We start from the raw sequence: 12,890 nt of genomic DNA, 5'->3' as shown, positions 1-12,890 counted from the left end.
TTTAACGATTAAAAAGAAGACGCTATCTCTTTTAATATTTAAAAAAAAGGAATATAATACTAAATAAATCTAGGGGTAGCTAGAGGGGTCTTTTTTATACTACTTAGATCTCTCGAATACTAAGCTCGTATAAGCATTTTATATAAGTAAAAAGTATGGCTTAAATAATTTCTATAAGATTATCCTAGATACTAGGGTATTATAATAATTAACTAAAAAAAAAGGGTAATTCTAAGTACTATAAAAGATCGTATTAGTAATACTTAATATATCGACGGCGAGTATTACGAAAATTAGTTTCGGTCTAAGTAAAGAAATTATCGCCCTAAGTATAATAAAAATAAAAACGTACTTTAGAACGATAACTTTTTATATTTTACTTATTAATACCCCATTTCTCTTATATCTAAAAAATATAAATTAACTAAGTATTATATTCGATAATATAAAGAACAGAATCTCTAGTAGTAAGTATTTTAAAATAGTTAAATAATAATAAGGGTATACGTTTATAAAGCTTATTAATAATACGAAGTTAATTAATTATTTAATAAAAAGTAAGCTTAGAAAACTATACTAAACATTCGGGTACTCGTTAGTTATGAGGCTATATAACCTCTTAAAGTAATTAAGTAATAATAATATTAAAATAGGGACGCTAGAGTAGTTAATAAAAGTATATTATTAATACTAAATAAATGCGCAGAGCCTACGTAAATTTAAGTTTAAATTACGTAATAAGCTTAACTTTAACTAAGAAATCGTCGTTAATATTTTCTATTTAAATAGTTAGCTAGTACTATATATAATTAACGTAACTATATTCTTTTAAATAGGGCAATTCCTCCGGGATTTATAAATAAAAATAATATAAATAACCCTATAAAAAAGCTAAATTAATATATACTAAGGACCGCTAAATAGTATTAAAACCGACGCTAGTACTAGCTTTAAGTTAGTAAAATTTAGGGATAATATAACGGCCTATAGTATATAGCTAAAAGTCGTACTTATTAAAGCGTACTATAGTATTAAAAAGGTAAAAAGGGCATATTAGTAATTAAAAAGGGCGTTTAGAATTATTAAAAAAGAAAATCCGGATTTTACTAATAACGAATGCCTTTAAATAGTACTTAAATATTATAACGATACTATAGGGCCTAACGGACTTATACTAACGCTATTAATATTTAGAATATATTTAAGAACGACCTTAGCCTCGTTACTATTACTAAGTATAAGCTAACGAGCCTAAGTAATTAAAAAAGTAATATAAGTACTACGCGAGGTAAGTATAAAAAAGTAAGTTAACGAGGTAATTACTATATATAATAGGCCTAATATAGGGGATAATTTAAATATATTACTAAATTCGGATATATAAGTATAGCGCAAAATTACTTAATAATAAGCTAGGCTATATAAATTAATTTCTATTAACGAGCGCTCTTATATAGTTATAAAAGATCGTAACTAGCTATTTAAAGTATTAATTATAATAGTTAGACCGTACTATATAGATCTTAATAAAGTAATTTCTAATTTATAAAAAAAAGAAGAGCTAAGGGAAACTATATAACCCGTAATAGAGGTATAAAAATTTATCCTTAATAAAATCGTTATAGTAGTATTAATAAACGATAAGAAAAAAGAAATTACTAAAAGGGCACTAATATTACTAATAAGACGTTATAAAAAACTACGATAGTAAGCCCTAACGTAGTAATTTATTATTAATAACGAGGTAATTAATACTTTTTATATAATAAAAAAGAAAGCCGATTTTAAGCTAATAATTAAACTACGTAAAAACAATATAATTATAACTATTAAAAAGCTATATAAGGGATTAGATTTTATTAAAATAAATACTCTTTACGATCGAGAGGTCTATTGATTTATCCTATATAACTTAAAAAAATATATAAACCTCTATATATTTAAATTATAAATAGTTCGTAAGATTAAAAAGAAAGGAATACCCTAGCTATACGAGAAGTCTAAATACGTAATTTAGGAGTACGGTAATATTACAAAAGTAACGCTACTTATATAATCGCTTATTATATAGCGCTATAGCTAACGATTAATAATAGTATTGATAGTATTATTATAGAAGAAGGGATATAAGATTTAGAGCCGTAATATTACCTAGGCTTATACTTAATCGGCCACAGGGCTTATAAAGAAAATCCTAGCCTATTTATTAAAAGAAAATGGCTAGTAAGTACTTAGAAAGTACGATTATTAAAATACTTAAGCTATTATATAGGCTCGCAGAATTAGGCACTTATTAATAAGCTATTTATTACGATTTTTATATTAATTAATTATTAATAATTACCTCTACGTATAACCCGTACTTACTAATTATAAAGTATAAAGGTAACTAATTTAAGATCGTTAGAATATAGACTAATGATATATTAGGCCTATTTAATATTAATTTTATAAAAAAAGAGAATAAAAAGCTTTAAAAAGCGGGCTTCGTAGCGAAGCTAAAAGAGGTCTTTATAATAAATACCCCCTTAGTATTTAATAGCGGGATTTTTATAATTAAAGGGGAAACTGTCGTTTTTTAATAAAAGGGGTAAGGTAAAAAGATTAACCTCGTTAATTTAAATATAACTAATATTAAAAAGCGGTATAAACCTAAGCTCGCGTAAGGGGTATATATTATAAATACTTATTAGCCCGAGGCGACTTTTAATTATATTAAAGTAGCGTAAGCTATAGATCTAATTAAATAAAACGTTAAAGTATTTAATAAACTACTTAAGTAGTAATGAATAAATCTCAATCGAGGTCTTATTTACTACCTAATTAACCTTATAACTAATAAGCTCTACGTCTTCGTTAATAGGTTATTTATAAATAATAACGACCTTATTTCGTAATTAGGGTATATTATTATCCTAGCTAACGAGAGTATAAGTAAGAGCGAATTTATTATATACGGTAATATAATCTACTACTCGTTAACTAAAAATAAGTAAGTAATAAGAAATATATTAATATTAGAGGTTTATAATATAGTTAACGGTATTAACCTCTTCTATGCGATTTTAATAACGCTAAAGAAGATTACTAATTAAATTAGACTTTTACCTATTTTAATAGTTATTTATACCAATTCCTACTTACTATATAAATACCTTATTAAATTAAAAACGACGAAAAGAAAGAGGCTTATAATTAATATTATAACCCTTAAGTAATTATATAAAAAGTATAAAATACTTAAGATTTATTAGATTAATAATAAAAATAACCTCGTAAACGCTTTTATAAAAGTAGTACTAAATAAGGGATTAGAATAATTCGTAAGTAGTAGAAAAGTTACTATATAAATAAAGGGATAAGTTATATAAAAAAAAATAAAAAAAAGGGAGAAAAAGAGACGACTTAATAAACGGGCCCGAGGTTAAATTATATTTCTAATTATAATAGTTAAATTAATAAAAAAAAGAGAAAGTTAATATTAAATTAAAAGTTTAATTTAACCGCGGTATATAGCTAACTATATAGGGGCTAATTAGGGGCCCTATTTATAATTATTATAACTAACCTAACTTATAATTAGAACCTCCTTCTTATACTTATATAGATATTTATATAGTTTAATTAATCTCTTCGTTAACTACGGTTCGAACTAACTACCCTATAATAGGGATACTAACACTTATTGAGATGATCCTAAGGTGCAGTCTTGAATCGCTAGACACAATTTTGAGCACTAATAGAAGTCAATAACTTCTATCAAGGTGGATTTTGCCCATAGTGACTTGAACGCCCCCAAATGCTTGTATGCGCGTACATGAACTCTCCTGACGCCTCTTCGATTGTAACCACATCATGACATTCCTCGGGCCAAATAGCGCAGATTCTTAAATAAGTCGATTTCCTACCATTAGTGAGACCATAATGGCCGCTCATAAGCGGACTGTTCTTTTAATTTTGCCGCCTCAAGGCATTCAGTGTTCTCTCAACAACACCACCCTTTTAAGATCTTAGACCCGAGAAGAAAGCACCGGGTTCTCCTCATATTCATCCCTTTCCTCAAAGAAGCCAGCCATGCCTCTCTACAGTGTTCCGCTCGCCCGGGCAAAGATGTGGCTCCGTCGACGAAGAAGACAACCATGGTCGCCACGGACAAGCCTCTTGGACGAAGCCAGATGTTCAGTTATAGTCCTCCTCGGCGCATGCTTCCTCACCACAATTCTGGTCACCATAACCTTGATGAGAGCATCCTCGGAGTACAAACAACCCATCGCCTGGATGGCGGAGCTTTCGATCGTCCTGATTCTCACGCAAACTTGTTACGCAGCGGTCTTTAGCATTCACAAATGCATTCTTCCCCCGCCTGGTCGCATTAGTGGTCTGGTATACTTCTACTGGCTTACCTGGATCGGCTTGCAGGCTCTCAGCTTCTTCGCCGTGCGGCGCGCCTTGCACGAAGATTGGTCGCAGACCAAGTACGTCGCTCTCGCCTGGTTGTTCATGAGCGCCGGGTCCGTCCTGATATGGACATACGTATTGGTCTGTTTAAGAGGAGAGAGACACCAACGGGGGAGGACGTTGCGACATGGCACGGCTGGTCAGCTTCTGGTGATGCAGATGGAGACGAGAGAGCGAGCCATTGACATGGAAGCGGCCGTGAGCACGGTTCAAGCACCACCATCCGTTGTCGTGAGGGAGGTGAAGAACGAAGATTTGAGGCTGAGCTGATTCGGAAAGCATCGTGACCGGCTGGAATTTGGAAGCGATGAACAGGACGATTGATCCATCACAACATACATAATATGTGCCGAATTGGCTGCTTGGATTGAACAAAAAGGTTGTGTTTAAAGTTTGAGCACGCAAGAAATCTTGGTCCACGCTTGTCAAAGGGTGTTTCAACGAATTGATATTTATACAATCAACCAAGAATCCCGAACATTGTGATACTCTTCCATCCTCCATTGTAGTAATCTGGATTGAGAGTAATGATGAGCAGTCTTGGACGTATCATATATTTTGTTTGAGATTTAATCTCAAGCTTCCATTCGAAAGGTAGATATCTGCATGGTGGCAGCATCAACGGAAGTGTCAATGCAGCAAAATCTCTTACAGGAACTACGACTACTTCTCCAAATCTTCTTGACAATAGTCTTCTACAGTTCTTAACCTCCATAGAACTTCACATGGTTTTTTGAATTTTGAAACGAGATCCGTTGCTTGTAAATTGAGGTTGAATGTCTCTTTTGTCAACGCGTATGATGCACCTAATCTTAGTAGACGCACATCTCTGATTCCCTCAGTTGGATTCAAACACCACAACTTCTTCAGTGTCGCTGACGGATTTCTACTTCTTGAACTCCAGCTTTCTCGGCGAAGTCAACATCGCGCACGATTTTGACATCGCCAAAGATCTCATCGATTTCTTCCAGAGATTTTCCTATGAGTGAAGTGTAAGCTACTGTCCGTGTACGGTGGGTCACAATGTTTATACCTCTGGTCTCGGGATAGAAGAATGCAAAGATGATAGCGCAGAGAGCGTTGGTGAGGATGAAAAGTATCTGAGCCTTCAAGTCAGAATATACTCGTCAAAATATGATTTGAACATAATCAACGTACGTAGTACTTCCAGCCAACCGCGGCCAGAGCAATTGGCGAACACTGCGTAATGATTAGACTAATGGAATAGTGAATGACCTGGACTATGGCGTTCGCTTTGGCTCGGAGCTCCGTGGTGAAAACTTCAGGTCTATATTCCCGTCAAAACTGCAGTTCATATACTGACACTCGGAATGATACTCACGGAATAATCCATGTCATGGGTCCCAGGAGGGCGGAATAGTTGGCCGAAACAGCGAAAATACACGCAATGAGACCGCGCTGGGCCGCCTCGTTGGTTGGAAATCCGGGTCTTGCAGGGTAAACTGCTGCTAAAATGGTGATGATCAAGTAACAAAGCGACAACAGAGACGAGCTAATGATAAGAATCTTCTTTCGACCGATGCGATCAACGAAGAACAGCGAGATTAAGCATGCCACGGGTGCAACAGAACCATAGAGACCACTGACGAGAAGCTGTTGATCCTGGCTGAACTGCAGCGTAGCATAGATGGCCGTTTGGTAATACTGCACAAACGAAATGCCAGAAAGCATCGCAGCAGCCCACACAAAAGAACCGACAAAGAGGCGTTTGCGGAACGCTGGTGTCTTGAATAGGTCGCCCCAGGATAGCCGACCCTGCGCCTGTAACTCTTCTGCGATGTTGACCTGGATGATGGTAAACTCATTGCGGCACCAGTCGTCGTTGGTCCCGTCATAGTGGTAGTTGCGGAAAGCTTTTTCGGCTTCCTCGTGCCGACCCTTTAGGCAGAGCCATCTGGGCGACTCACCGAGGAAGAGAACGCTAATGCCTAGGATCAGGGCAGGGATGCTCTGAATGGCGAAACCAAGCCTCCATTGGTTAGGATTCTGCCATTTGCCTTCTCCAACGCCAGTCCAGAGAGCGACAAAGAAGCCCCAGGCAACCACTTTACCTCGTTAGTGTGCGTGAACTGTGATAATCGTTTCAACTTACTCATCTGGTTGACAGCTGTGATCCTGGCTCTTTCGTGGGTCTGGAAAATATTAGCTTCAAGCAATTTTCGTAAGTCGATCGGACAGTGAAGCATCCGACCTTTGCAATTTCCGCTCCAAAGACTGGAGCTACGCCAGTGATTGTACCAACTGCAAAACCGACTAGCAGTCGGCCCATGATGACTGGTTCTTATATTTAGCACTTCACCTTACAATTCTCGGGTCTCAACTTCACCTACGCATTGCGACATGGGCAGCACCCGCCATCAGAGCACCGCCAATGACTCCCCATATGCAGCCAAAGGCGATGGCTTTGCGGCGGCCTAATTTGTCGCTGGTAACACCAACAGATGCACTCCCTAGCCATGCTGGTAAAGTAAGTTAGACCAGTAGGTTTTGCTGTTCCCGGAGCAAATCATACCTCCAGCTTGATACACTGACACGATTGCACCTCGAAGGGGAGCATCCGGATTTCCGAAATACGCGAGGAATGACTTGAGTGCTAAGCTAGGTGTAATGATTCCTGAATCACTAGGAGGTCGTGTGAGACTTTAGTTGAAAGGATACTCTTGTTGTGCAGAAAGACTCACTATCCATAAAGAAATCCTCCTATGCCAAGGAGGATCGACGTCAAGAATGGCTTGCTCAGCCAACCAGAACGTTCAGGTTCCATAGTAGAGATGTAAGGGATGCTTAAGTCTATATTTTGGTAAAAGTCTCGAATCCTAAAGTATCCTCAAGTATTGTACAAGCAAGGCACATCTATCGTTTGGATCCGGACTTCCAGGGACTTCCTTGACTTTGTACCTCTTCATCTTCCATGCGCTTCATCTCACTCGAACAACTGCCGCGGTGATGCTACCAAAGACCAGGGTATGATTATCCGCCATCCAACCAAGGCGTTTGTAAGTTTGGAGTCAGCAAGAAGCATGCATGGGCCGCTTCGTTTCGGGGGTGGTTCCCCCACACGCATCTTGCTTCCCCCGCGTAACCCACGTGCAGCTTTAAACCCAGACTGCGGGGTTATCAAGGGGAGGTTTCCGTATCGTGACTTGATTTTTCTATGACTATCGAGCGGGAAGGATTGAAGAGACCCAGTTGTGGCTTGCTGAATCGTGTTCGCCAAGATCGGCAATTGTTGGAAGAGTCGAAATTGGAGCGCTAGCCGCTCGACTGACCATTGAAGATTGAAATACCTCGGGTTTATTTGCCTTTCAATACTCTTTCCCCCTCCAAACTCATAGATATCCCCGGCTAAGTCTTTTGAGATTACCGAAGGAAGATTGGCGACTCAACGTCTATGTATGCGTGTGTTGAAGTTGCAGACTTGCTATTCGGGTCTACCCACCGTCAATCACTCCATCATGCTCTTCAATATTCTCGCCTACTTGGCGTTGATCGCTGGATTTTCTTATCTAGCCCTCACGTTTCCCAGGGTAAGAAATGTTAAGTCTGACACGCTCTACTGAAAACTATCCTGACTTCATCAACCTCGAATAGCTGCGGCAAGAGTGGAAGCTCTACTCACATCGATCACAGCTTCCCCCGGGTCCCAAGATCATCAAAACAGGGATCCGAAAGCCATGGCTTTGGTTCCAGGAATTAAGTAGGGAGTATGGCGACGTCGTCTACCTCCAGATGGGTCCGACGCCAACCATCGTTTTGGGCTCAGCCCAAGCGGCATGGGACCTCCTCGAAAAAAAGGGCTCAATCTTTTCGTCACGCCCGCGCTTCATCATGGGCGGCGAGCTCCTCTCTGGCGGCATGAGGGGCCTGATGGCCTCTTACTCCCCCTTCTGGCGGCGATGGCGAAAGCTCCTGCACAGCGGCTTCATGCAGCGGCAGAGCGAGACGTACCGGCCGGTGCAGAGTCTGGAGTCCAAGGTGCTTATGCATGAGCTTCTCATGAGTCCCGGAGACTTTCGAAGGCACCTTGAACGATATGCGGCCTCTGTTATTGTGACGGTGACGTACGGCAGGAGGGTGGAGGACATTGCCACCGACATCGTTGTCCAACGCAATGCTGAGTCAATGGGACGCCTGACATCGGTCAAGTAAGCGTCTTCTTGTTCCCCCTATTCTTCTCAAGTCTTCTGTTTCTGACGATTCTTTTCGACATGTAGCATTCCAGGAAAGTTTGCCGTAGAGAGATATCCTGTTCTTAAGTACATCCCCAGCTTCTTGGCCCCTTGGAAGGCCGAGGTCTTAAAGCAGAGGCAAAAGGACATCCAGATGTACACTGAGCTCATGGACGAGGTCCGCGACAAAGTCAGTAGAGGCGTTGCGCCTGAGTCTTTCGCTAGACACCTGCTCGAAGAGCAATCCAACCTGGGCATGTCAGATCTCGAAATAGCCTACACGGCAGGCTCACCATTCGGAGCTGGCGTTGAGACGGTAAGAGAAATTCCCCCTCCGTAGTCCGCGCTTATGCAAAGACCCGACGTGACTAACAAACCAATGCCTCAAGTCGGCCGGATCTCTAGCCAGCTTCATACTGGCTTGTGCCAAGTTTGGCCCGCAGTTCATACCAAGAGCGCAAGAGGAGCTTGACAGAGTTGTCGGAGGCGACCGGCTGCCCATGTTTGATGATCTGAATAAGCTCGAGTATGTTCGTGCGATAGCTGCGGAGACGCTACGCTGGCGGCCTGTCGCCGTGCTCGGTGGCACTCCCCATGCGAGCACCGCGGATCATGTCTACAAGGGCATGTTCATCCCAAAGGGTAGCACCGTTATCGCACCTTTATGGAGCAGTATGTCAAGCCCCATATGCTCCTGATCCCGCTTAGTACTCTGACTGATGATTTCTAGTTCATCTTAACGAAGCAGACTTCCCAGAACCTCATGAGTTCAGGCCTGAGCGATTCTTGACTGAACGCGAATACCCTGGCACCTTCGGTCACAGTGCCTTTGGATGGGGCCGTCGGATCTGCCCTGGCATGCACCTTGGATCTGCGTCCGTAGCCTTGAACATTGCGAGGATCCTCCGGGGATTTGAAGTCAACCCTGAAACGGACGAAAAGGGCAGGGACGTCGAGGTGGACATGTAAGTGCCAATCCTACCCCTGAGCGCACACAGATCCGGAGCTGACTTGGTGGATGTACACGCAGCTTTGCATACTCGGATGGCTTCAATTCGAGTCCACTACCATTCCCTTGCTCAATTACGCCTAGGTCACTGAAGCATGCTCAGGTGATTGAGCAGGAGCACGGGGAAGCTTTGAAAGCGTTGAAAGAGTATGCCATGATCGAGAGCAAGTTATCTTGATCCGTTGAAAGCGCTCAACAGCTGTGCCACTGTAGTAGCATGTTCGAGATGAACACTAGGCTTCATGTTCACAAGTTTGCAATTTAACATTACTTCTATTTATCTTCCTCTCCGTTTACGCCACGGCAAAGTCCTCAAACACAAAAGGTAGTTTCCAGTACCTCAAGTCATCAAACTCCACCTCAGAGATGTACTCTCGGGTGTTAATCGTCAGAGCCCAGTCAACATCAGGCCTACTCGACGCAAAGGTCCGCGCCCCAACCACCGTCCCGTCCCGCTCCGCAAACGGCGCCCGGCCGCCGGTGCCACTGACGGCGTGTGAGCCGATGAACCTCGCCACAGTGCCCGCACTCGCCGCAAGCGAGAACGCACCCGCGCACTCCTCCTTGATAGCTCCGTCGCCGCCATACGGGCCCGGTACGAGACGGTACGACTGTGGTTCCCGCGGATCGTAACCCGTGTACTTGCTCTCCTGAATGATGCGGTCCCCAGAGTGCTTCTCTGCTGCCGTCTCATACAGACGTACGTCTAGATCGCCGAGGATCTTGTCTCTCAAGAAATCGAGGTAGGGCGTTGCCGTAATGTTGCTGACGATGTAGCTCAAGAGCATGGTCCCGTAGTTGGAGTAGGCATAGTCCGTGCCGGGGGCGAAGTCGAGGGGGCGGACGACCTGGTATTCGATGACGTCCCGTAGCGTCGCGGCACGGGTGCCGTTGAACAGGGTAATGGCGATCTCGCGAAACATGAAACTCGGGTCGCCGGAACGATCGCGATTGTACCCGGACGTGTGTGAGAGGAGGTGGTCGATGGTGATGTCCTTTGCGCGGGCGTCCGCGGGCTCGTCGTATCCGAGTAACGGGTACGCGGCTGTGGAGTAGTTGAGCTTCCCGGCCTCGATGAGGTTGAAGATAGCCGCGTGGACAAAGATTTTGCTCACGCTTGCGAGGAGGAAGACGTCGCTCGTCTCGACGACGGGACGGTCGTTCTCCGCCCAGGTGTACCCGCGCTCGGCAATGGTTGAGCCGTTGGACGCAATGGCGAGTTGCGCCTGGAGTACACCGTTCTTCTTCATCCAGGTCTGCATTGCGGCATCAAAGGCCGTTGTGGCACCCACGTTATCCTTGAATCCCTTGAAGGAGCCGGTGGCGGTCCATTTCCGGGCCTCGGGAACGTCTTTCTCAGCGAAAATGACGGCAAAGCGAACGTCCTGTCTGGAAGCACCCCCGTGAACGTCGATTGGGTGAAGACCCTGCTGCTTCTGCAATTCAATCTGAGAGGACAGCTCTTCGGCCGTGAGATCGTTCAAAGCTACCCACTTCCCAACAGAGGTGTCCACGAACTGGGGGGTGACGACGTGGTCGTCTGAGAGAAAGAGGCGAGATGGTCTCCAGAAGCGCTTCGCTATTTCTGACTCATAGATCTTCGGATAGTCGACGGTGTAATTGCCGGATGAATAAAAGATAGTAGACATCTGATTTCCGACGTTCTCATGGCCCAGAACGCAATAGCGGCGGTCTGAGGGGGTACCGTACATGCTGAAGCCCTTCACAACCATGTCGATACCATTCGTCGCGTTGTCAAACTCATAGGGGTTGTTGAGACCGCAAAGTTGTGTCCAGTTGGTGACGTTGGCCTTCTCCATGACCCCTGCGTAGATGGCGCTGCCAGCCGGTCCCGTGACGGAGATGTGTGTCGGTACATAGCCCTTGGACTTCCACGAGTCGAACCAGTCGTCATAAGTGGCCTCGTCTGCACCGTAGATTGTTTCGAAAGGATTTCCGTCCCGCCGTACCCAGACGGCGGCATACTGTGCGTCCGGCGCTGTGCCATAGTTGCTCAATGATATCATGCGGTAGCCATCGGCGATGAGAGTCTTGACTTTATCGCCATGCGCTGCGCCATCTAAGTTGAAGTAGGTCTGAACGTCGGCAGAGGTGTCGTTGGCCTGGCGTCGTTCGGTTGGGACTGCATGGGCGACAGAGCAGAGTGAAAGGCACGAAGTCAAAAGGCCCAAGAACGAGTGAGGGTACATGTTGAACGATAAAAAGCTGCTCAAAGGCAAGCGAACAACGAATTCGTGCTTCGGTCTTTTGCGCAAGCACTGTCAAGACATCCCCTCCAGACCATGAACCGAGGGGACTTCATCACATCTTATCCATTGCCTATGAATATCCACATGATCCCTATTATTGGAGTGTCGCTTTTGAATACGATGATCCCCTGGGCCCCTGACGATACGAGATGAACCCCGTCCATGCTCCCCACAATGCCGCGCTCGGCAAACGGCGGACAGCCGACAGCCCCCCTTCACCCCCGGTCCGATCTCCCTGGAAGCCCGGTCCTTTCAGCCACATTGGGCAATCAGGCCATGGCGGGCTTCGAGAAAAGTTCTTCCGCGGTAGCATTGCCTGATGTTCCCCTGCTTTCCCCGTATTCCTTAACGGCATGCCCGATTCTTAAACCCATGTGAAGCACGAGTGCACTCAGTTTGGAATTTTTGACAGTGACGAACATGATGGCGTTTTCTTCTTTCAGTCTTTCAGCTTTCAAGTCTCTATCAAACAAAACATAAGGGAGTACGCGGTGCCAAGATAGAGTAATTTAGCCACTGAGGCAGGTGCATCCTAGCAATATGCCCCATATATCAAGTTAAACTCGACGTCGCCGTTTCAGCACCGCGTGCACATTGTCTCTCTGTGACAGGCCTTAATGAAAAGTCATATGTATATAAACATCATTCACAGCAAACAACTCTTCTGTCCCAAACACAAGGGCTTACCAAGATTCCTTTGGTCCTTGGCTGCACTACTTGTCAATATCGGTACACGCAATCAAGAGCGACTGATGTTTCAAGCAAAACGTGCACCAAGATGTTGCAAGTCAATCCCAGCAAAAGTTCATGGCGACGTGTTCACGTTCGTAGGTCGAGCACCACATGGTGCAGTGGTAAAAGTAAGCGAAGGTCCATCCAGGATTCGAACCTGGGCTTACGGAAGTCTTTTGAAGCGAAGCTATCATCAGAATCCGACGTCCTAACCAACTAGACTAATAGACC

At 43.7% G+C, this 12,890-nt stretch overlaps 4 protein-coding genes and 1 non-coding gene across 5 annotated transcripts; 2 read left to right on the top strand and 3 right to left on the bottom strand.

Annotated features, from left to right (window-relative positions):
- Positions 1–4,074: 4,074 nt before the first annotated feature.
- Positions 4,075–4,728, top strand: CLUP02_04224 (uncharacterized protein; the record flags this gene model as incomplete). Its single annotated transcript, XM_049283240.1, has 1 exon — positions 4,075–4,728. The coding sequence occupies one exon, from the start codon at positions 4,075–4,077 to the stop codon at positions 4,726–4,728; it is 654 nt and encodes a 217-aa protein (XP_049140383.1).
- Positions 4,729–5,324: 596 nt separating this feature from the next.
- On the bottom strand, positions 5,325–7,243 carry CLUP02_04223 (uncharacterized protein; the record flags this gene model as incomplete). Its single annotated transcript, XM_049283239.1, has 8 exons — positions 5,325–5,558; positions 5,617–5,746; positions 5,801–6,524; positions 6,572–6,611; positions 6,671–6,753; positions 6,810–6,938; positions 6,992–7,101; positions 7,161–7,243. 8 exons carry the CDS (start codon positions 7,241–7,243, stop codon positions 5,325–5,327), a joined length of 1,533 nt encoding a protein of 510 aa, XP_049140382.1.
- Positions 7,244–7,874: 631 nt separating this feature from the next.
- On the top strand, positions 7,875–9,835 carry CLUP02_04222 (uncharacterized protein; the record flags this gene model as incomplete). The annotated part of the gene is made up of 6 exons (XM_049283238.1): positions 7,875–8,006; positions 8,071–8,624; positions 8,694–8,964; positions 9,038–9,320; positions 9,379–9,613; positions 9,679–9,835. The coding sequence occupies 6 exons, from the start codon at positions 7,875–7,877 to the stop codon at positions 9,833–9,835; spliced, it is 1,632 nt and encodes a 543-aa protein (XP_049140381.1).
- A 115-nt stretch (positions 9,836–9,950) lies between these two features.
- Positions 9,951–11,867, bottom strand: CLUP02_04221 (penicillin-binding protein; the record flags this gene model as incomplete). The annotated part of the gene is made up of 1 exon (XM_049283237.1): positions 9,951–11,867. The coding sequence occupies one exon, from the start codon at positions 11,865–11,867 to the stop codon at positions 9,951–9,953; it is 1,917 nt and encodes a 638-aa protein (XP_049140380.1).
- Positions 11,868–12,795: 928 nt separating this feature from the next.
- CLUP02_tRNA048 lies at positions 12,796–12,890 on the bottom strand. Its single transcript has one exon. It is a non-coding gene; the product is annotated as a tRNA-Gln (tRNA).

Source organism: Colletotrichum lupini, chromosome 2 (assembly GCF_023278565.1).
Source record: "Colletotrichum lupini chromosome 2, complete sequence".
NCBI lineage: Eukaryota > Fungi > Ascomycota > Sordariomycetes > Glomerellales > Glomerellaceae > Colletotrichum > Colletotrichum lupini.
Note: the sequence above shows the minus strand (reverse complement) of the source record. Positions and strands in the feature narration are given on the sequence as shown.